The sequence below is a fragment of the Balaenoptera musculus genome, chromosome 16, assembly GCF_009873245.2.
Source record: "Balaenoptera musculus isolate JJ_BM4_2016_0621 chromosome 16, mBalMus1.pri.v3, whole genome shotgun sequence".
In the NCBI taxonomy this organism is placed as follows: Eukaryota; Metazoa; Chordata; class Mammalia; order Artiodactyla; family Balaenopteridae; genus Balaenoptera; species Balaenoptera musculus.
In genome coordinates this window covers 17634777-17660067 of record NC_045800.1, presented here as the reverse complement: position 1 = coordinate 17660067, position 25291 = coordinate 17634777, and the positions used below count along the sequence as shown (strand labels likewise).

The 25291-nt window shown below is 40.0% G+C and overlaps 1 protein-coding gene across 12 annotated transcripts in view; it reads left to right on the top strand.

Moving 5' to 3' along the window:
* Positions 1-25291, top strand: part of VTI1A (vesicle transport through interaction with t-SNAREs 1A) — a 397531-nt gene that overhangs the window by 223300 nt on the left and 148940 nt on the right. The window contains exons 8-9 of one of the 12 annotated variants that reach the window (XM_036828005.1): positions 5016-5111; positions 8606-8633. The exons of 5 other annotated variants lie outside the window; for them this stretch is intronic. In XM_036828005.1, the coding sequence (XP_036683900.1) occupies positions 5016-5111; positions 8606-8618 (109 nt within the window). In that variant the 3' untranslated portion in view covers positions 8619-8633. Of the gene's footprint in view, positions 1-150; positions 217-5015; positions 5112-8605; positions 8710-22674; positions 24667-25291 lie in introns of those variants that run through there. 6 more of the 12 variants (XM_036828016.1, XM_036828013.1, XM_036828012.1 and 3 more) reach the window with 6 other exon arrangements.

Genomic DNA, 25291 nt, shown 5'->3' with positions numbered 1-25291 from the left:
GCTATGTGTGTAGGCAGAATAGACCTCCACCAAAAGGTGGGATTTTTCTTTCGGGGCACCATGCCATCAAAATTATCATTCTGAGCCATTGCCCAGAATGTTTCCTTTAGAGTTTGTCCTCTTAATCATTAGACTTTGCTGTCTCTTCAGATGCTGTGCGGACTCTCTATAACCTGTTGTCTCAGCTCTGCTGCATGTGACATAATCTGAGAATAGGTTGGTATGGGGGAGGAGGGGAGCTAGATCCTGGAGGATTTTAGGAGGCCACCAATCAGAGAGCCTGGGTGGCCTGGAATCAAACTCCACAACATTGACTGAAACTGACCTGGGCCTAGCCTACTACTACCTCCTTTTTTTTTTTTTTTTCCCCAACAATTTTGCTTTCATAGGACCTGAAATTTTTAACCCAGTTTTGCTTTGGGGAAAAATAATGTATTAACCATGTGCCTTGTCAAGATATCACTTTGTAAAAGTTGCTTGAATGAAAGTTCCCTCTCAGCACTGGGGTTCTTTCTAGGTGCACACCTGCCTTGTTAATCAAGTTCTCTGGCTTTACTTCCATTTGCAAATACAAATGCTTAGCGGACAGCTTTGGAAGGAGTGGCTGTCCTCAGCAGCATGACTAAAGCGTTGATGAAATAATTTCAGGTACCTGGCAGGGTACTGCCAAATCCCATGGGCTTTCAAATCTGTAAGGAGAAGGAAGTGTGAGCAGTCAACACAGATGGTAACTGGTGGGTGGGTGACAGGTAAGCACAACGTCCTGCCTGGTGATCTAGTCTGTGTGATTTGTGATTCATATTTATTACACAAATAGTGTTTGTTGTCAGAGCAAAAGGGAACATTTTTTAAAAGAAAAGAAATTACTCATAACACACCTACAGTGATCTTTTCCTCATTTTTTTCTGTCTTTAAATGTTGAATTTTTATTTATGTGGCTTTAGTACAATTTCAAGTTCTGCCTTTTCCTTTTTAACTTAACATGATAGCTTGCACTACTGTACATGGTGGGTTTGATATTGTATTTAGTCTTTTCTTTTTTAATCAAGTTATTATGGCGTTGATAGAGGTTCAGGAAAGCCAAGCAGCATGTGGTTGGCATTCATTAGTTTTCTAGAAAATTGAAGGACTGACTCTCATGTGTCTCAGGCTTCCACCGCCTAATGGTTAAGAGCACTGAGTTTTGATATTTGGGTACTGAGATGTATGTGTACCGTTCTATGCTATCCACACAGATCCCTTGCATGTATTAATTTTAAGGTGTTTCATGATAATATTGATGACAAAGTGTATGTATAAACAAAGCAGGCAGGTCACCCTGTGGAGGAGATCAATGTGGTGGGTTCCAGAAATAGCTGCATTTCCCCCCAAGTATTCCCTAATAGACTGAAAGGCAATAATTGAACTTGGATTAAGGCTTCACGCATTGTCTTTGTCAAATGGCAGTACTTGATAATTTAATCAGCGTCGATCATGGCACCTGCTTGGTGATGTGTTAACCGGGTGAAGTTTGTCCCCGCCTTGCACAGAGCTCTGAGGGACGGCCTAGAATACAGGAGGCTGAGAGGAGGGCTGACCGCAAGGGTGGTTTTGGAGCCGCTTCAGAAGAATGAGGTGTGATCCAGGTGCCGTGGTAGGAGGTGCTGAACAGCCAGGGGGCAGCATGGGAGCATTTTGCACCTGAGGCAGGAGGAGAGCGATGGAAGAAGGGGGATGAACACAAACTTCCCCATTTTTCCCGAGCCCAGGATGATGGATGACTTGTCATCTTTTGTATTTCCTCTGGGGCAGCTAAAATGGAACCTCTCTACTGAGACCAGAGGTTGAAACTGGAACTCTGGGGGCCATAAGCGGCTTGCAGTACTTTTTTTTTTTTCCCAGTCTGCACAGTTTTAGTTTGTTTTTAAAATTGAGATATTATTTACATATAATAAAATTCACACATTTTAAATGTAGATTTGATGAATTTTGGTCATGGGATGCAATGACGTAACCACCACAACACATCAGGACAGAGACCAGTTCTCTCTCTAAAAAGTTGCCTCCAGTCCCTTTGCACTCATTCCCCTCCTCCATCCCTGTCCCAGGCAGACACTGATCTGCTTTCTGCTACTAGTTTTGCCTTTTCTAGAATTTCATGTAAATGGAATTATACAGCACATGGTCTTTTGTGTAGGACTTCTTTTACTGAACATAGAGATTTTGAAATTCGTCCATGTTGTTGTGTGTACTAGTATTTCATTCCTTTTAATTGCTGAGTAATATTTCATAGTAAGATATGCTACAATTTATTTATCATTCACCAGTTTTATGAACATGTAGGTTGCTTCCAGTTTAGAGCTATTACAGGTAATGGTGCTATGAACATTCGTGCACACACCTTTTCGTAGGTTTTCATTTCTCTTGAGTAAATATCTAGGGGTAAGATTGCTGGCTCATATGGTTTGTATATGTTTAATTTTATAAGGACCTGCCAAACTGGTTCCAAAGTGGCTAAACTATTTTGTATTCCCCTAGCAATATATGAGAGTTCCAGTTGCTCTGCAGAGTTACTCTTAAAACATTCAAAATAGCTGCCAGCAGTTAAAACTCAAAACCTTTCAGAGGGGCACGTGGTCTCCAGCTCACTCCAGTTACTATTTGACCCATTTTCATCATTTACATTGTCCACCTCTCACCTGTAGTTCGTGACCCCTGCCTTAGAAATTCTAAGCAGCATCTTGTCCCATGGTATGTAGCAGGGGATCATGGCTAAGAGCAGATTTATAGAGAAAGGCAAAACTGGGTTGGAATCTCAGTCTTGCTATTTATAGGCTGTCACTTTGGACAGGTTACTTAACTTCTCTCAGCATGAGTTTCTTCACCTGTAAAATGCTGCAGATACCTTATTCAATGGTTTATGGTAAAAATGAAATAATACAGAGCATGTCAAGCACCTAGCACAGGGCCAGGCCCAGAGAAAATGTACGGTAGATGGTACTTATTAGTATCATGGTCTAGTCCAGTGATTCTCAATTATATGTGTGTATATCAGAGGCACCTGTGCAAAATTTTAAAAAATGTAGATACCTGGGTCGCTACCACAGCTCCCCTCCAGAATCACAATCTCCTAAGCTAGACCTGAGCGTGTGCATTTTTAAAAAGTTCTGCAGATAATCGGGATGAGTAAACCTGGTCAAGAATCATTGGTTGCCTGGGAAGATGGTAACAAGAAGCACTACATTCTAAACTCAGTTCTGCCACCAACTAGCTGTGTGATCTTGGGCAAATCACTTAACCTCTCTGTGAGAGCTAGTTTAGCTAAGATCTGCCCAGCAAATTTGGCCTTTCAGAATTACCAGTTTCTTCTGGGTAGATCGTGGCTGCAGTTGGAGACAGATGCCTTGGAGGTGGTGGAGGTCTATACCTGCTTCCCAAGTAATATGTTGAAGGCAAATTTCAGATGGAACTCTACCACACCTAGAAACATGTGCAAGCAGGCACAGGAACAGCCCTCCACCTGTCCTGTGGGCCCACGAAGCTCCTGTCCTCTGTCCTGATAGGAGAGTACATTGACAGCAACTTGCAGGAAAAGTTCCCTCAAGTTTGATGTGAGAATATTCTAGAAAGAGGATATGGCTAACCTTCTAGTCAAAGTCAGGTGACCGACTCCTCCTTTAAGTAGATAGACACAGGACTGAGTCAGAATCCTGAGTCGAGGGCTCCAGTCCAGGGGAAATAGGCAGTTGGGGTCACTAGATGCAGATACCCTTCCCACGCAGGCTGGGAGTGCGATGACCATGTTTCTAGCCTGTCCGCATAGCTTCAGTACCATTTCTGATGTCCTCATTAATAATTATTGTTATGCTAATTAAGAGTAACTAATTAATAAGATAAAGATAGCCGCCACACTTTAGTAGCTGCTTCTGGAATATGGCATTTCATTAGTCTTTTAGATGTGAACTAAACAGTGTATTCCCGTTAGGCCACTTCAGTCATAAAATCACTGCCCTATGGTATGGATTAAAACCAGTGCACACATATATGTCACACTATATATATGGAAGTATTTTAAAGTTAATTACGGATAACACAACATGATTTCCAATGTCCCATGCAAACTTAAGATTCAACAGTTCTACAAATGAAGGGTCCTAATAAGTGTACTGCTTTCCAGCACAACTTGTCGTTTTTAAGCCTCCTCTTTCTGGAAACCCCTCTGAATCCCCCAGGCCACATTAGTGCCCTTCCCTCACCTGTGCCCTCCTAGAACATAAGTTGCCTCATGGCAACTTAGTCCAGGGAACATACCATAAGGATTCCAAACTTTGTAAAATGGCATCCTTTTTGACTTACCCACATGGAACTGCATTATTTCCCAAACTTCAGTGATCAGAGTAGTACATCACAATTTTTTTTTTTTTTTTTTGTCCTCTCTGCCTAATATCTCCACGGCTATTTTTCTTTAAATTGGCACACTTTTTTTTTTTTATAAAGTTTATTTATTTATTTTTTGGCTGCGTTGGGTCTTCGTTGCTGTGTGTGGGCTTTCTCTGGTTGTGGCGAGTGGGGGCTACTCTTCGTTGCGGTTCACGGGCTTCTCAGTGCAGTGGCTTCTCTTTTGCGGAGCACAGGCTCTAGGAGCACGGGCTTCAGTAGTTGTGGCATGCAGGCTCAGTAGTTGTGGCACGCGAGCTCTGGAGCGCAGGCTCAGTAGTTGTGGCACACAGGCTTAGTTGCTCCGCAGCACGTGGGATCTTCCAGGGCCAGGGCTCGAACCCGTGTCCCCTGCATTGGCAGGCGGATTCTTAACCACTGCACCACCAGGGAAGCCCCTAAATTGGCACACTTTTGTTTTAAACTTAAATATATTCTTTAGCTTTATCCCACAGAGTATTATCCATGAAATCATGGTTCGAATGTGTTGGTTATGCATTTTTTCACGTTAAAGTAAATGCATAATTAAATATTTTTAATATAATGTTGAGTGTTAACAAATATTTTAAATTAAAAGTAATCATCTCTGTGTTGCCTAGAATCAGTTCCCGCCCCTTCAGTGGTCCGCACACGGTACCGTGGGAACCCTCGCCGTGCTGTACTCGTGGGGTTCCTGCCCATCTCCCCACTAGACCGTGAGTCCCTGGAGGGGAGGACTGGCTTTCATCTTTGTAGCACTGTGTCAGTAAGCCTGGTGCCTGGTGCATAATATGCATTCAATAAATGTTTGATGAATGAATGTCTCTCTCGCTATCACAAGTGAAATACCATTAGCAAATAGAAACATTTGCTATTTTCTCTCACTTTGATTTCCAACCTCTGAGAACTTAAGCACTCAGACATGGTCTCAAAACATAATGAAGCACCAAAACATGTAGAAGTGAAGTGATGCCAGTTTTTCTACCTCCTAAAAGTTTTTTAAATGACTGACTATTTTCATTTCATTCCCCTAATGTTAAAGGTGGAACGGGGTAGGGATGGGGGTGTAAAATGGTTTTACATTTACCTGACACAAGGCTCGAGGAAAATATAAAGAACTTTAAGAGGGAGTTTCCAAGTAGAAAATGGTGATTGCAAAAGGCAGTGATCAAATTATCATCTCAGTTTCCCAGAGGAAGGACAAAAAGTGAATTCAAAGACCATGTTACTCTTTCCTAAGTAACACCCTTGGAGACATAGGAGGTCCTTGTGGCCTGCAGTCTCTGTACTTGTGCAGGGTCCTCCTGGGATCATGTGTGCTCTTCAGTCTCTGCCCCGCTGAGGAACTAGGCATCCCTGATTCCGAAGTTAAAGTGCTTTACCCATTTTAGTGTGGGCTATCTATCCCCTCCCACCCCAACTCCCACCCTACTAGTTCTGTGCCGTACTTGTCTGCTTTATTCTGTCACACCCGAAAGCCTTTATGCTCCTTGACGGCAGGGACTAAAACTTTCTGCTTTAGACCCCCTGTGCCTCGCTAGTTCCTTGGACAGAATGGACACTCAGGAAGTATTTGAATGAATAAATGAATGAATGAGTGAATGAATGAACGAACGAGCGAACAAACAAGCAAACAAAAGAACAGGTGAGCCACGACATTTTGGTTTATAATAAACCTTGCCGACTTAACCCCCTGCATTTTAGTAAAGATCTGGAAGGAAACACATTTAAGAGAAAAACTTTCTAATGTCTGGAAGCATGCCTGTAGATGTCAGGATTAGTCTCATTATTTTGAGCAAGCTTTTACTTTTAACCTCCTTTAAACAAAATTTGATGATTCAATCTTTAAAAAATAATCAATCTTAATCTCAGAAAGCAAATGTTCCACAGTAGATCAGTAGACTAAAACTTATAAGTTAATGTTCCACTGAGTTCAGTTACATAGGAAATGTAACACATGAAATGTTTTTGAGGTTTGTCTCTCCATTGGTCTCCAGAAATGAAAAGCTGGGACTTAGAGAAATATTTATCTTAGCATAGTACCTACCTTGAACTTTTCTGCATGGTATTTACTGATATAATGTCAGATTGAAGCATTAGCATTTAATTACATAAAGCCTTTTAAAAGTTAAAGATTTCTAATTTGGGGGTTGATTGATTCTGTAAGCATTAGCTATATACATATTGAGTAGAAGAAAAGGGGCATAAGTACTTATATTAAAAGCATCTAATTTTCTTAAGCCTTTAAAAAATATACTTTTTAAATGTTTAAGGTGAAAAAGATAAACTATCTTGTTGGTTTATTTGCATTGGTTTTGCTTATTTCCCACAATTGCTAAGGTTGTTTTGTTCATAAAAAGGGAAGTGGTACTAACCTCAAGAGCAATTGCCAGGCTCGATTTGGGACATTGCAAACTCTCTCTAGCTTTACTTTAAACACACATTTGCAAATATGGCGCCAGTTTATTCTGGACAGTTCCTCCCTACACTGTTTAGAATCTTTGGCAGGCTTATTCCAGGAAAGGCACAGAGCTTGAGGCAGAGGGGAGAACACTGAGGATGCATTGTGTGCCCACTGGGCAAGCGTGCCACCTTACCCACAGCCCTGGAGTGAAACGCCCACGGTTGTGAAGTTGGGAAAACTTACTCCTCTGGGAGCCCTTTCACTGCACACATGGCCCGTCCACTGAGATTAACGATGGTCACTCAAATAGAAAGCAGAAGAGGCTAAAATTATGTTTCTAATCATTTTTGCTGCCTTCTGAAAAGTTTGATTAGTAGAAGTACGAAGTGTTATGCAAGATTCGTTAAGTACTATATTACTCTACTTAACATTGTACAAAATGCTCTAGGGAGGAATTTGTACAGAAAGAGCCTCTTCCCTCTACGTGCCTCTAGTGAGTTCTGTTTATTGAGCATTTCATGTCTAGAGAAAAGTATAAGTTAAGGAAAATGATTATGTGTACTCAAATGAGCACATCTAGGGAAATTCAGATTATCTCAAATTCAGAAGTATTATCTCAAATTCAGAAGTATTCTCTCAAGATCAGTATCTCCACCAGGACTGTTTATCTTCTTCTATTTTCTATAAAGTGGGGTATGTTTATTGCTTATTTGACTGGAGGCTGGGGGCCTTTGCAGCTGGTTCGGAGGACCCAAAAGCACAGCCCTCTGTAGTCTTTTCCTCCAACCCATGAGATATAGGGATGTTTTATCATTTCTGTAGTACAGACATTTTTCCTGAGCCTGATTTACATGCATTTGGAGACTAACCTCAGTGAAATAGCTTCAGATATCAGGGTGTGTTCAGTATTGACAGAAAATAAATGCTTTGCATTCTCTGTTTTACACTATTGAAAATAAAACACCTTAATAATGAAGAAACATGGGATTGTTGAAATGAATTTGCTCATCAGTATATTTGTTTTAGTCAAAAATAAAACTACTGGGACTTCCCCAGTGGTCCAGTGGTTAAGACTCCGAGCTTCCACTACAGGGGGCTTGGGTTCGATCCCTGGTCAGGGAACTCAGATTCCGCATGCCTCACAGCGAGGCCAAAAGATAAAAAATAAAATAAAATAAAAATAAAACTGTTAACCATAAACTAAGAAAGCCTCTGCACAACCTTCCTCCATCATTTCCTCAGTCAGATTCTATTTTCTTAGTTTTCTTAATTTGGGCTGTCTCCAAGAAGGAAAAATAATCATCATCGCTCTGTCAGTGCACACTCTGGAATTTGTTTAAGCAGAGAGTCAGGTCACAGCACCACGGACCGTGCTTTTTTCTGCTGAGGAATTGTATTTTCTTGAGTTTGTACTGAACCGCATGAACAAATCATTAAGTGACACAAGTGAACGGGAAGAGAGAAGTATTCAAAAATTCTTTGACCTCTGCTACAAGGGTGGCTGACAGAAGACACTAGCTTTAATTGTTTGGTTCTCTCTTGCCAGTTTTTGTTTCAGTAAAACATTCCATGATCTCGAGGCAAAAGGTGATCGGGAAGGCAACATTTTGATTCTAATGGCTATATCTATTTTTCTTTATTCAGAATGATCAAAAATATTTTCATAGGTAAAATCAGATAACATTTACACACATATCATTCTACAGTTTAGCAGAAAGAGCCATGTTAATTAGTACTGCTTAGGAAATGGAATTTAAACACAAGCCTGCAGATCTTTTACTTGTCTTTTGTTCTTTTTTTTTAAAGGAAGAATATTTGATGATATATCCACTCCCAACAGAGAAATGAGTGGGCTCAAACAGGTTTACTGGTTTAGTTTGTTTATCGCTTTGTTTCCTAACAAGAAAATAAAATAGTTACCTGAATTTTTTTTACCTGTATTAGTATATGTGTATCTGTTTTAAACTCTCTTTCTTTACCCTGCAGAAAGGTATCGCTAGTACACTCTGATTTTTGTCTACTTTCATTCTTTTTAAAATAACATCCAGGGTTGTGCATTCCCATTTTAACATAAGAGGATTCATTTGCTTTGGAAGGGAAGCTTCCAGCAGCATTGAAGATACATAAGCTAATATATTTAGCAAGTAATGTCAGAGAAACCTTAAAGCTGGTGTCTATCACATTTTACTGTTAGTAAGAACTGTCAGAATTCCTATTCTCAAGAGCAGTGTTCGAGATATTTAAAAATTGAAAATAAAAAAACAGAATCCTAGCTGTGGCATGGTGCCCTAGATGGGATAGTCACCCCCAGTCAGTGACTATGTGGTTTATCAAACCTTGAGATTAGCCTAATATGCCACTGGATCTACCAAACACTGTATACTGTCTCAGCCCACAGAGTGCGCCTTACCCTAATCTGACTGTTGCCTTCCTGCATAGGGAGCCTTACCCCGGTTTTTGCTTACACTAGCAGAACACCACTATGTTTATTGAAAACTACAGATGTAAATTCTTTGTGATGAAACCAAGATGGGAAAAAAGAATTCTAACTTCAGTTTTTTTTTTAAGTTTAATAATTTATTGTGTTCCGTTAAGACAACACAGAACTATTGCTTAGCAACACTGGATTAGGCAGAAAATAATTTAAGCTCCCAAATGAGAAACATTTGTAATCGAATATGCTCTAACACTTGCTTTACCACATGGCTTAACACCCTTTTGCTCACACATGGTTAAACACATGTTTGAACTGATGTTTTAACACCCGTCTCACACATCTTTACGCCCTTTGTTCACATATGCTTAAACACATGCTTTGACACTCTCTGAGCTCTCACTGTTGAACACAGGCAGAGTATTGTCTTGGGTCTCATGTTCTAAAGTTTCATTGGTTCGTAGCCTTCAGCCAAAGACTGGTGCCCGGTAAAGTCACAGCTCTTTCTACAAGATGACGTCTACTATTGTGTGCCTTCAGTCTGTCTGGAGAAGAGAATTCCTCATGGAGGTAACCACTGCCATGGTCCTTCGTGTCTACCACACCCCCGAGTGGTGGCCTTTTCGAATATTTCAGCCCAAGGGTGTGACATGTCACAAAGTATTGTTTTTCGCCCTGGCCAGTCTACTTGTATTTTCCCAAACTACCACACTCTAAAGTCTTACTCATGGCCAGATGTAGAATTTAGCTGAGTTTTTTCTCTTACATCTTACTTGGCAGTTTCAGCAGAGCTGAAAATATATGTACAGGAATGGGGTATTTGTGTTGCAGAAATCTGAATATAAATGGAAAAATTGTGACCTCGCCTTGCTTACATGAGTCTGATTGCTTGGATCCTCTCTCTTCTTTTTGTTTGTGGCGTCTGCCATCCTCTTAGGCAAGGTGACTGCCTCCTCGTCACTCTGACCCCCTAGACCTGCCATTGGTGGATTCATAAAAGGTTGTCTCTTCCTCCTAAAATTATAGGATTCTATATGTAACAGTGGTTTAGAGTGTGGGCTTCTGAGCCAGACTGCTTGAGTTTGAGTCAGCTTAGGTTTCCTCATCTGAAAAATGGGAATAGTGACAGTACCTACTTTATTGAGTTGTTGTAAGGATTAAATGATACAACACTTATAAATCACTGTGTACATCCAGCACATAGTAAGTGCTTAAAAAATTACTATTTAATTACTCTTAATTTAAGTAGAATAAAAGAGTGACAATAACCTAAATCTAAGCTGTGCTCTACAGTTTACAAATCCATATCTTTCTACGTTCCTATCAGAACATTGAGAGGGATGTAAGCATATCCCCATTCCAGAGAGAGGCAAACTAAGAACAGACATCTTAAGAACTCTGCCAGACGTTGCATAGCCAGCAGGTAGTGAGCTTGACTGCTGGTCCCCTGACATCTACAGGCAGTGTTTTTCCTACCATGTTACAAGACTAAGTCCTGTTACATGTACAAGGAAGTACCAGAAATGGCTCTTTCTATCAAAGAGCTTGCAGAGGAGGAAAGATACTGACAAATGAAAAGTAACTTCCATTTATTGAGAAATAGTTATGAGCCAGCCTATACTAGGCACTTTTTAGTAAATTGTCTCTCTTAATCTTTACAGTAACCAGTTTGACAGATGAGGAAACTAAGGCCTAAAAAGCATAATGAACATACCCAGAGTCATAGAACTAATAAGTAACAGAACTAGAGCAAGCCTGATTCCAAATAAAACCCATGCTTTTTATCCATTACTCATATTGGCTCTCAACCAATAACAATAAATGAGTTCATAGACAAACTACAGCTATTGTATAAGTCAATTTTGGATGAAGTATAGTCTTCCCCTAATAATTCCTGGTTATGCTGCTATGTGATTGTTTGTTTCTTTGTTTTTTTAACATTATAGAATGGATAACATAACAAGAAATAAAAGTTATGGGTGTTGTATGAAAACATTTGTAAATTAAATCCACATTTAGTCTGTTCCCCCACCTTGATGAAATTCAGGCCTATAAAGTGTGCTGCCTGGCTAAATCTTCATGGAAATGTTCTTTTACAAGTAACCTGTTCTCATAATTATCTGAATATAAGAATCATTTAAATTCCGTGGCTTTCAGGTCCCAAAGAATGTTAATGGATGTTAAATTAAATTATTTGAAAATAAACTCTACTTCATTGACTGGATCCTAGAAGGTCAATATTTAGGAAATTGTATGAAGAATGACACCCTTGAGTTTGGTGAGTTGGAAGGGCAGTTTTCATAATTGTATATTAATAACTCAAGCTATCTTCTTAGCTGTCTTTAAGGATAACTTAAAGGTGATTGGAATCGTTGAACTAACTTTCCATGTGAAATTGGTTTGGACCCAGATGCAAAGAATAACAATCAGACCATTTAAACACAGAACAGGACCAGCCAGGAATAGCAACACTTGGATGCCTGACTCATAGATGTAAGCAAGAATTAGTGATTACTGCAAATGGCTGGAAGATCCCAGAGGAAAATTTGGGAGGCTCTTCATTCCCTTTTGCCCTGTACACAGAATTCTTAGTACAAATACCTGGCAACATCAAAATACAGGTGCAGATTTGGAATACATAAAGCCTTACTTTGGTTTCTTTGTGTTTTAACTGAATTTCACTCTGTTGAGGTTCAAGATCAAATACTCCCATTTTAATGTAACATTTGCCAAATTTCCAAACCTCTAAGCACAAAATCCTCAGCCCTCATTTTTTTTACTTGCCTGGAAATCTAGGTAGCACTGAGCCAAAAGTAGAAGTTATGAAGTGAGATTATACTTGATTAGGAACAAAAAAAGTCCTATGTCCAGAAATGCAGATGTGTACAGCAGTCCTAGGGGAATGTTGGTATTTGATCTCCAAGTCTTAAAGGTTCATGTTCCCAAGGTTAAGAGTTGCAGAGAGCCAACTTTTATTTGTAACTAATGCTGAAATTACTCTGGAGATTCTAGAAGTATTACATTACAAATCACTCAGCTTTGGAAATCCTACAGCTCGTGAGTTACAAATATCACTGTGTGAGAGAAAGGGGCAATAAGTGAAGGACATCATTCATAAACTTAATTTATACCGTAGCAGCATGATCATGAATATACTGTATGAGAGTTTTCTTCTCAGTGAGAAAAGGAAAAGGGAGTATATGAAGTCCATGAGTCAAGACCCCAACTAAAAGAACCAGGAAGTAAAGGCCTCCTTGTCTGGGGGAATTTGAGTGGGGTCAGGGGGGCACAGTCAACCTGGGCTGCAATATCCTCCTTTTTCTAATATCTAACTTCATGACCTGGGGTGAGTTGCTTATTTATTGAGTAAGGCTTCCATTTTGGTGAAAGTTAAAGCCTAGGTATTTACAGAATAATATCCTTCAACAAGCATGGCACCAATGGCCATCTATGAAAAAGATACACATAACAGTTCACCTCAAGGGGAGAACTTTAGTGGAACCAAATTCTGTATTAAAATCAAGAATAGTTAAAGGCATTAATATGTCACACAGCTGCCTGGGTTTTTTTTTACCCTTAATAAACTGTATTCCTACAATAGGCACTTGGTACTCTCTGGTGTTAACTAGTTGGACTTGCTTTTTGGCTAGACCTTTCTTATTTTAAACTAAGTAGTGATCTGGTTCTTTGAATTTTCAATGACTTTAAGCCCAACAACAAAGCAAAGATGGATAAATCTGTGTCTTGGTTACAGGAGTAAGCTATTATAGGCAAAATTATACCTTTTACACTTTTCACCAATAATATCTACTACTGGATGTGTTTGTTTTCATTGTGAGGTTAATCTGCCCTTGCTATGAAATGTTTTTCTTTAAGAATTAAATCCATTAAATCATCACACTTTGGGAAGAGTTTTTAGAGTGACCTGAATGCATGACCTTAAAAATAGGGCTAGAATTTGGAATATAACACATAACATATATAATTAATGTACAACATGTAAATGTGTGATATATCTTAAGGGGACAATATATAGGTAAAATATCAGAAAATAAAACACCCCATACATATCACCTACATCACACTAATAAATTCAAATTCAGGTTGTACCATTTGAACAACTGCCACTTCACTCATCCTCACTAATGATATTTTTCAGATCGTAGATTTTGATAGATGCACTGTGGAGTGTAGAAATAATCATCATTTAGGTAGCTGAAAAATAGCTTGCCAAAACTGATATAATGAAAGTTATTCAGGATGTTCTGTCAAAATCCTTTCCAATTAGTGTTGAGGTCTTAAAGGGCCAGACTTAGCTTTTTATTAATATGTTCGTTTTATTAATGTATTTTTGATATATGCATAGCATGACTACCTAATACATCTCATGATATTGCATAATTACGGTGCTTTTAATTTGTTATACCCCAGTCTATTCTCCAGTCTTATTTAAAATTCTAAATTACTTCATAATTTCATAACTAATAACTCATTAGGAAGCCGTGCCATGTACTTAAGGTTACCTCTAAGGCAGTCCATACTTAACAATAAACTAGAGAAGTTCCTCACTACTTGACTGTCAGTGACCAGTTTAAATATTTAAAGTTATCATCTGACCCTTTGTCCAGCCACTTTTAGAAAATGAAATAGTTTGTGTATAAAATGTAGGAAAGGGAAGTCCTTTCACATAGTCTTTTCCAAAATGAAGAAAACTAGCTGTCAGTAATCAAATACTTAGATAATACTCATATATATATATATATATATATATATATATATATATATATGACACCATGCTGATACTATTTTTAAAGATTAAAGGGCCCATTTTTTCATTTTCTTTTTTCTTGTTATTTTTTGACAAGACATAGAAATTTAAGTATGTCATTCTACAGTGATCAAATTCAGATTTGTTGCCAATCACCATAATAATTTTACATTCCTGTCTGTCTCTCTGTTATATCTTAAAAAGACAGCTTTTGACTTGTTTCTGTTCCCCTCCAAATGACGAGAAATTGAGACTATTGTTTTTAATGCCTTGCTTTCTTTACCTCGATAAATGCACACAGTTAAAAATTATAATGGTTCAACCCCTTGCTTATTGAGGTGTGTCTTCCCTACATTATTTAGACCTTGTCTCACGATCTAATAAGTAGCTGAATGATGTTAAAAGTAATCCAGCATAATGCTATGCTATAGTGATGTGATTTAACTAATGTTTATTCAGTATCTATGTGATAAAAATAGTGCTAGGTTCAGTAGGGATGCAAACATGGGGAGATGTGGAAGATACTTCATATGAGGCAATGAGATAATTAGGGTCTATTTTCTGATGCTTGTCTTGGTCAGAGTTCTTAGATTCAGGAGGACAGAATCATCTATCTAATTTAAGCAGAAAGAGATTTATTAGAATAGCATATAGAGTCCTTAGGAAAGCCAGGGAAGCTCTTTTGGATGCTACAGAGCAGCAGAAGAGACCAATCGGACTCTCCTGGGACTGCTCACTGCTGCAGTCTTACCCCGAATGGCACCCAGGATACAGGAACCGGACTCCATAATCTCTACCAAAGCTGTCCCAGAAGGGCCAAATGCAACCTCCTCTCCTATACACACGCACGCACACACACACACACACACACACATTTACCAGAAGTGCCTGTTTCCTCCCATGCAAGTGCCTCATATTGCTCACATCCCCTTGCCAAGTCTTGCCCAGACATCTGCCTTGCAGAACCTGGGTGATACCTGGAACCTGGTTGGTTGCAAGAGAATCTCAAAAATGTAGTTTTTAGGTTTCTAGCCTTCCCAGTCAAAGAAAGCTGTTAAAAGGGATCCGGAAATGTATGGAATGAGCCAATGCACAGTATCCCCCAGGGATGCTGTGAAATAGTGATTCTCAAATTGTATTGCAAGGAATCCTAAAATTTTGCTTATGCACGTAAAGGTTGCCAAGGAGGAAGAAGAGACCAGACTCCATGTTAATCTGATCTTCTGTTGGGCGTGTCAATAATCCTTGAAGAAAAGTTTTATCCAAAAAAAAAAAGTTTTTTTTCCCAAGTTTCAAAACCATTGCTAACCTGCAAATACAGGCATACCTCAGAGATATTGTAGGTTCAGTTCCAGACCACTGCAATAAAGCGAGTCACACGAATTTTTTGGTTTCCAAATGCACATAAAAATTACGTTTACACTATTCTGCAGTCTCTTCAGTGTGCAGTAGCATTTATGTCTTTTAAAAAATGTACATATTTAATTAAAAAATACTTCATTTGCTGAAACATGCTAACCATCGTCTGAGCCTTCAGCGAGTCGTAGTAGTAACCTCAAAGATCACTGATCACAGATCACTACAACAAATATAATAAAATGAAAAAGCTTGAAGTATTGCAAGAATTACCAAAATGGGACACAGAAACATGAAGTGAGCAAAAGCTGTTGAAAAATGGCACCAGTAGACTTGCTTGACACAGGGTTGCCACGAATCTTCAAATTGTAAAAAACACAGTATCCGTGAAGCACAAAAAAATGAGGTGTACCTATACGCCTCAATCTTCTGTCTACTGCTTTTCTTGTTAGGCAAGGTGTCACAAATACAGCCTAGCATTTCTTTCCATCGCAAGCTTTTTAACAGACCATCCTCACTTTCTTAGGGAATATTTGAAAATAATTACAAATTATACTCTTCTCTCACGTGTCTCGTTAGGGAAAGTGCTACTAACAGGCCCATTGGTATTCGGGTTTTTAAGGGGAAGTCACCACCTCCTGAGAACATCTCAGAACACCTCAGTGGTGGAGGGCTACCCGTCCTCATAGCCTTAGGGATGAAGAGACTGGACACGTTTAACTACTCTTCAGCTACTTTGTTTCATTTGACTTCAAAAACAAAATTAGCAGTAACAGGAGAGTGGTTCCATGGGTTAAATTAATCAACATGTGCTAATTAAATAACCGTTGTGCCTCTGCCATTGATGCCTGTTTCATTTGGTGGAGAGCTCTTAGTAAGTCTTAACCGACTTTGGTCTCTGTACTTTTAATATTTTGTCATTCGAACTAAACTGAAGGAAGACAGTCTGTAGTTTAAGCTGAAAAGAGAGCTATTACTTCACATATATTGGCCCTCATGAAAGGATTTCTTTTTTAATCTTTTTTTTTTTTTTTTTTTTTTTACAGTAGGTCCTTGTTGGTTATCTCTTTTAAATATAGCAGTGTTTACATGTCAATCCCAAACTTGGAAGTGTTTCTCCCTCATTCCCTCCAGGTCACCTCCCACCATACTACATACGGCCTTTCCCACTCTGAACCGTAACTGCTTCCCTTACAACTGATATGCCCTAAAGAAACCTGGATTCTGCTACCAATCCACTACTTACCCATCTTTCATGTGTTTTCAGAGTAGCCTAACCTCACCCCTACCTGTCATGCAATGTCCCAAACCCAGACCTGCTCTGCCGCCCCAGAAGCAGACCAGCAGCCAACGTTTCTTTAAAGTAATGGAAATTTTCATCCTGTACACAAGGCACTGTTTGCCGTGTTATTCCCACTTGCTTAAAATAGACTTCAGGATATTCTGGTTTTGTTATATTTCCCACAGTTTTCTTATATTAAGAAATGATGGGTTTATTGAAATATTTGTAATACAAAACAGAAGAACCTACACATTTAAAAAATATTAATTTCATATTTCTTGTTGAATATCTTGACACTTCTGAAAGGTATAGAGCACAAAATAAAACTCCCTGTAAGCCTCATAATCTACTGAACCATTGTTAACACTTGAGAATGCATTCTCCCCGCCTTTTTCTATGCATATTTTACCTACAAACAATTGAATATTTCATTGGCATTTTAAGTTTTAGAAACTTGTCTGTGATTCCTGTTACGCCAAATAAAATGTTTTAAGTTACTCTCCTCGTTTGGCAGGTTATGTATTTTAACACAAAGAATATAGAGTCTGCCAGAATTATTTATCTCGGTTTAGCTTATAAAAGTCTGTTTGGTTCACATTTTTGCCTTTTTTTTTTCTACCGTCAGCTGTAAAACATCAGACCAGAATTAGCAGCTGTAGTCCTAGTTGCACTTTATTAAGTTTATGGTGGACTTTTTCAACCCTGTTCCCGGTGAAGTTTATTTAGGTAAAAGGTTGATAACATTCTTCACCCCAAAGTTTTTTTCTTTCTTTCCCGTTAAGACAGTTCTTTCCAGGGACTTCCCTGGTGGTCTAGTGGTTAAGACCCCACTCTTCCACTGCAGGGGGCACAGGTTCGATCCCTGGTCAGGGAACTAAGATCCCACATGCCGTGCAGTGCGGCCAAAAAGAAATAAAATTAAAAAGACAGTTCTTTCCTGATAACATTCAAGAGGTTAAACATGAAGTCATTACTTCTCTCTCATATAAACGTCTAGACCCATCCTTCCACTGTGTTAAGCCAGGTTTATAAAATATGTAATCTCACATGCAAAATAGAATAATTCTGTAGTATGTGTGTACAGTATGTGTCGTACTGTGGGTTTGTTGAAATACAAAAGAACCCAGAAACATTTGTATTTTTAAAAAGACTGGGCCTCCACCGTACCCTGATGTGCAGAATTCATAATTTATGCTTGAACATATTTAAATAACTGGAGTAACAGGTCTAGGTAAACAAGTTACATTAATTACAAGAGTTAACGTGAGCATGAGAATATCTGTGTTAATGCTTCATTTTTTTCAAGAAAGACTCTGTGCATTCCTTACCCAGAGGACTATTTTCCCGAAAGTGGTAAAAATGCAAACACTCATCTCTAATATTTTATGCCATGTCAGCTACATCATTGATAGGATTCTTTGTTTTAGTTATTCTTCTTACCAGAGATAAGATCTAAAGGATGTATTCTGCATACTAACTGAAGCATTATGCAGTACTTCTGCTAGAAAAGTCACTGAATATTCCAAGTAAGAATTAAAGGAAATTTTGCATGACATGGCATATTTAAAATATTGCCACCATTTGGTGATCTAGTTTTTGATGGCCAAATATACCAATAAGTGTTACTCATCATATTTATACAAAAGTCATGTTGTGTATATAGGTATTCATTTTGTAGCCTTTCCCACTTAGCAATTTACTGTGAACGTCTCCCCTTGACATGAAATATTCTCCTAAAAGGATGTTTCTTACACAGTTTCCCTCATGGGACTGCAAAGAACAATTCTTAATTTGTGGGTAGAAATCCAGAGCTCGCAAGTTTGTGCCGTCCCCATGGTTGACCCCATTGTTTCTAAACCGTGGGCTTGCTGGCCCTCAAATTTCTGTAGTAGGTTTTCTTTGGGATTAGCTTTGGGGGGTGAGGGAGGTAGATGAGAGGATCTACCATCACGTTCCTGATTAGACCACCTTCTCTCCAGCATATTTTCTCCTTTGGCTCTATCACCTTCCTCCTTTTAAGTTCCTGCCTGGGACTTCCCTGGTGGTCCAGTGGTCAAGACTCTGCCCTTTCAATGCAGGGGGCATGGGTTCGATCCCTAGTCGGGGAACTGAGATCCTGCATGCCACGTGGCATGGCTAAATAAATAAATAAATAAATAAATAAATTCCTGATTATTCTTAGCCTTCATCTCCTTTTAGTCACCAGTAATTGCTTCCCTTTTGGAGGGCCTCCTCTTTTGTCAGCTTCTGGTTGCTTTGCTGACAAACACCTCAGAAAAGGGACCAAAAAATGGAGCCCTGTAGTTTTATAGGTAAAGAGTTCATGGATGAAGACTTTTTTTTTATCCTAGTTCCCAGTGCCCCTAACAGTGTCTGTCTTCAGACAGAACTGTCCCTCGGTGCCTTGGGCAGGCTTCTGTGGTCCCTCTGTGCCCTTCCCAGCCACCCTGCCCTCTCGTCACCTGCATTACAGCCAGACCCAGATCCTTCCTGCTCCCCAGACATGCCTCATGCTCTTCCCTGGCTCCTGTGCATCCTCCTGCCTGGACGTTTACCGTCCCATCTCCCCCTTCAAAATCCCACCCATCTTTCAGCATCTTGGCTCCATGCTGCATCCTCAAAGAAAGCAGATTGTGTTTTCTGGATCCGTTCAACAAGAGGGGCTCCACGTTGCTTTAATTGTACTGCCCCTGTGGATGTATCTACACAGTATGCCTGTATTTTATTTCCGTCAGTACCTGTCTCATTCACCCTACCACATGGTAACTCCTTGAGAGCAAGAGTAGATCTCTCATATATGACTCTCAAAGTACTGGACACAGTTGCCTGCACATAGAAGATGCTTGGTAACCACTGGCCCAGGAGAATTTTTAAACCTCTGATTTGAAACTATCAGTTCTCTTCCAGTTAATGTCTTTAAATTTTATTTATTTAGTGATATTGCAGAGTAAGTTTGGAGATCGCCGGTGGCTTATATAAAAGCACGGAATGACCTATCTTGGTTATGTCTTTAAGCAATGCCCAGAGAGAGGCCAGTTCCAAGTTGAGATACACTCTCAGCTCGTGCCGTTGCCTGTTGATTTTTTTCCAGGCCAGTAACATAACTTACCTTGGAGAGTCTTGAGCTATACACCTTAGCTCTGATTTCCAGAATCTTCCTCAGCTTTGTTAGTCATTCCGCATTGTTGTTCTTTTGTGTGTATGAGCATGGGGACCTTGGCTTTTGGAATAATATTGCATTGCAAATCAACTTCTGCCTCAAAAGAACTTTTCTTCCACAATTTTCTGCATTTCTGAACAGGTTACAAAATGTCACAATTCAGTAGGGCCAATTATTAGATTTTCATTTAATGGGCAGTTTTAATGTTCTCAGAGACTCTGAATAGTAATAGCATTTTAAACTACTGCATTCCATTTAAAGACTCACAACCACTTCTTCTCTCTTTGAGTGTACCTAGTTATATTTTTGGGTATCATTTAAATTCAGGCTCCCAATCTGTAGGAAAATCAATGAGTTAATGAATAGCCTCATTTTTTTAACTTTTCAAATATTTTATCCTAATTATAAGGCATATCTAGTGACATTAATTTGATGAAATCCCAAATCATCAGATTGTGCAGAATAGCCCTGACCATGGAGTAATTTAGAGCATTTTCAGTTTAACAAATGTACTGTTTTTTAGGACCAGATCATGGCTTTGCTTACTGTGAGAAAAACTTTCTACTGTTAAGGTCTGGAGTCCATGTCAGTGTAGGTCAAACTTTGTGCTTTTTTTTTTTTTTTAGTTGTTTGTTTACCATGTTTTATTTAACCTATTAAATGAAAAGCATTCCTGCTATAAATAGTAATCACCCCTGATGTATCTATAGCACATTCTTCTTGCTAAATCACTCCCACATGCACTGTCCACCGGCTTGGTGAGCTTCAAGGTTACTCTCTGGCCATACAGTGAGTAAACAGCAAAGTCAAGTCCAAGACCAGTGACCTTCCACAAACAACTGGTGTGGTTCACGTAAGCCACCTCATATCCTGTGGGGAACAAGATGGGGAGTAAGCCAGCAAAGTGGTGACTGTTTGAGTCATTTATTTTCTGCCATGTCGTTCACAGCTCATAGGCTGTCCTCTGGGACAACAACAGAAAATGAATTCTCCAAACTGATCGAGGCTACAGTTTGAGAGAAACCGACACAGCAGGCGTCATTTCAGTCCTTCCTACTATCCAGATGCCTCTTTGTGGTTCTCTGTTTTAATCCTTGTCCCTCTTTATCCTATTCAATTCTCTGTCCATTCTCCAGCTGAAGACATCTGACACTTACTCTCAGGGAAGCAGAAATCACTTACAAGCATCGCTTGATCAGTCCTCACAGCTGCCCAGTAAGATAAGTCCAATGTAGGGAATGGAAGCCCCTCACTACTCCTTCAACATTTGAATGAGTCACCAAATTAGTAACCAAACCTAAATCTCCTGGTTCCCAGGCTGCTTCTCTGTTTGTGACCTACCACCAGCCAGAAAGTGGTAGGTGTCACATTATATTATTATATCCAGTCAGCAACTTAAATTTATTTTTGCATACCTCCTTTGATTGGACCAATACAGAAGCAACATGTATTTTTAGTAAAAGCTCGTGGACTATGGAGTTACAAAAATCAAAGTCTTCCTGGAAATGCTCATCTTCTTAATGATTTCTCTGCTAGGCCCACAGTAGGACTCAGTAACTATCTGTGGACTAAATGATATAATCCACCTTAATGATATAAATCCAACTAAAGGTATAATCCAGAGGGGAAGAAAGGAAAAAGAATAAATGGCGTGGAGATGTGAAACTGAGCAGAGAGGCACTTCCCTTTCTAAAGAAGCTGTGCTTAGTGCAACACGTGGCCTATAAAGAAAATCTGGCATCGGGACAGGCTTGCCCCGCCCTGATTTTCCACTAGCATTTCACTTCCACCCCTCCCTCCCGCAAACATGAACTGATTTCCTTCTGCTGCTAATGAAGACTGCTGCCAGGTCAAGGGATTTTGATTACACAGCATCTCATTGTGCTGTATGCAGATTTAATGGATTCAGACCATCAGGATGTGCTCTCCTTTTGTTATTTTTAAATTTGGGGTGACAGATGTTGAGCACCTTGAAAATTCAGTGGAGCAAAAGGTGCATCTAAGATGAGGAGGCCTCTACAACCACGCCCAGATTGCGAGGGACACATTCCAGTCAACTCAGGAGTTTAGTTCCACTGAACTCCTATCTTGCGTTCGTGATACGGGACCCGTGTCCTAGCTCCAGGGAACCTCTTTCCATGTCTACCTGACACTGCCTGGAATGGCCCCCCCTGCCCATCCCATTCTGAACCTCTGGGTGTGGAGGCTGAGCTCATGGTCCACTTGGATGACCCCTCCCTCCCCAGTTCCTATCTCTCTCTGACCACTGTGCTGCACTCACCAGCCCAGTAGAGTAATAGTGCTCACTTATTTCTTAAGCCTCTTAGGAACCTAGAGACCAGGGCATTCCTTCTCAGTTTCAGAACTGGAGAACCTTGAGTATGATTTCTTTTTTTTTTTTTTTTAATTTATTTATTTTTGGCTGCGTTGGGTCTTTGTTGCTGCATGTGGGCTTTCTCTAGTTGCGTCGAGTGGGGGCTGCTCCTCGTTGCGGCACGCAGGCTTCTCATTGCGGTGGCTTCTCTTGTTGCGGAGCATGGTCTCTAGGCCCGCAGGCTTCAGTAGTTGCAGCACGTGGGCTCAGTAGTTGTGGCGCATGGGCTTAGTTGGTCTGCGGCACGTGGGATCTTCCCTGACCAGGGATCGAACCCACGTCCCCTGCATTGGCAGGTGGATTCTTAACCACTGCGCCACCAGGGAAGTCCCGCATATGATTTCTTAATCATCGTTATTGTCATGATTGCTGTTGTCATCTTAATTGCCATTTATTTTAAGAGCACTGAAATGCTAAGTGCTGTATAATCATTATCTCATTTCATTTCATTTAACCCTCAGAGCAAACCTGTAAGGGAGGCATTATTATTTTCTTTTACAGATGAGGAAACTGAGGCTTAGCAAAGTTCAGTCACTTGCTCAAAGTCACACAACTATCAAGTCTCAGCCAGGATTGCAGCCAGTCACGTCCATCAGCCTTAAGAACTCAGCTCTCCTTGTCTGAAACCTGATACCAGCTGGGTTCTCATCCTGCAGTCAGCCTCCAAGGAACCTAAGTAACTATATGTGGACAAAGTGAAACGTCTATTTACAAATCAGACTATGCTTCTATTAATATGTTTCATTTAGAGTATCGATGATGTTTTCAGTGATAAACCAGGAGTCAGAGTTTTAAGGAAATATCTAAGCATATTTACCAGCTTCTTTCACCTTAAATGGGGAAAAAAATGCTACAGTAGTCCTGAACAGCTCATGTCTATATGCCAAGGTTGGCATATGAAATAATTTCCTAAGAGGTTGCTACCCTAAGACAAGAGGCAAAATAGCAAAAGATGTCTTTGATGCTCTCCATGTTTTGTGGCGCCCAGCCCTTTTCTTCCATTCTTTCCTGCCCACCCCACCCCAGCACCTTTGTCACCTCTGATGGTCTAATTCTCCTCGCTGTAACCCCACCCGGGCCGGTCTGTCCCAAAAATGCAGTCCCCAGTGGAAACAGCCCATGAAAGACAATCTCCAGGGAAAGCAGTCTGAGGAAGGTAAATTACACTAAGACTTAATCTTGGGACATAACTGAGTTTTGTAAGAGTAGAAACGGAGACAGGTAATATTATGAACTCTGGACTTTTACCTCTGCTTAGGACAACCCACTGGTTTCCATGCTGTCTTGGATCTCTGCCCAAATCCCCCCTCGTCACTCTGTGCCTTTCCCCTGCTTCATTTTTCTTCATAGCACATGTCACTCCCTGGAATTGCTTTATGTACTTCCTGGTTTATTAGCATCTACGTCTATAGAAAGTAAGCTCCGTGAGAGCAGGAACTTTGCTTTGCTTGTTGCTATAACCCTAGCATCTGCAAGAGGGCCTGGCACATAGTAGGTGCTGAATAAATATTTATCGGGTGAAGGGATCAGCCACTTGTCATGCCTCTTCTGAGCAGGGCAGCTTTTACTTTTACCCGGTTTTTGTCCAAAAGAACAAATTTAAGTAGCTATCAAACTCATGGTTTTACTGTTATTATTGCTTGAGAGGAGGTGAATTTTTTTCTTTAAAAGGCCAATTTCAACTTGACGTACAGAAAACAGTTAAGTAAATACTAGCTCAGATGGTGCTCAGGTGCAGTAAAGTCAGGAAAATGGTATCTGAGTGTCTGGCAAACACTACGAGATCAGAAAATATTAGTGGACATCCTTCATGTGAGTAAAAAATTGTATTGATCTACATAATTCATCTTGAAATAATTATGAGCCAATTTTTCAATCTCACATGATGTACACTGTGTTCATGGTTCTCTTAGAATTATCCTTGGCTTTGGGAATTATAAGTAATGTACATAAAATTAAATCCAAAACATATCCACATTTGAGTTCAAATATTTCCTCTTTTAAAGTGTAACCGTGACTTTGAAGTTGGGTTAAACCACAGGTGTGTGTTTTTCTTCTATTCAGCTTCAATGATACCTGGTAATTTGGCATGTAATGATGGGGTAGGCTCAAGGATGTTCAAGAACAAATTGTACCATATTGTTAAGTTCTCCCTAATCTTACAAAAATGAACCACCACAAATTACTGAATTTTAATATCTCCTGAAACTCTCCCAGCAAAAAGAAGGAAGATACACTAATGACTAATTTAAATGCTAAAAAGACGGGGAGGGGTTGAAAGATAATCCCAAGTAAACCAAATTAGCTTACCTATCATTATGATTATTTTTAAATCACAGCGTTTCATGGAAAATGCGTTTTTGTGGTGCCGGGTTTCAGGAATACTCTTTGTTAAAACCTTTGTAAATGAAGTTATAAAATTGGGACTAGTGGATGGGGCAGGTGATTGGCCAGGGGGACAATAAATAGTGGGGTTGAAACCCTCTCGTTAATAAAAATATTGGTTTCCATATGTTAAGAAAAAACATCTCACGCTCTCCGTCTAGACCTCTAGACCTGTAGTCAGTGAGCCTGTGTACTTCTGTTTCCCCGCCAGATATTTGTTCCTGTCTGAAAGACATTTTATGATATTTATTTGATGACACACACCTGCTGGGTAGATGAAAAGCTACTGCTCCTGAGGATGACCTACTTCAAGCTTCTGAGGACTTTGGCAGGTTGTCCTGCCACATCATTTGAGCCCATCTTGATGTCGCCTGTTGAACATATGTAAGACGAGTGCATTTGCAGACTTGTCGGAGGCAGAGTTGCGAACCCCAGGGAAGAGGTTTCAGAGTCAGTAATGACTTTGTAAGTGTACTGAGACAGGGAAGACACATGCTTTACCAAACCCGCCTCCAGCATAGGAAGTGCCGCTCTCAGCACTAGGGATGGGGATTGACCCAGAAACCTGCCCCTGAGGAGTGGACCGTCTGGAAAGGGGATCTTACAGGAATCCATGTAATGTGGTCCAAGATAAAGAGATGGACCCCAGGTGGGAGGTAGGGAGAATGAGGATCCAAGGTGACATGAAAGAAATTCTGATGCAGTGTTTTCCTGGGAGTTCACAGGACAGAGA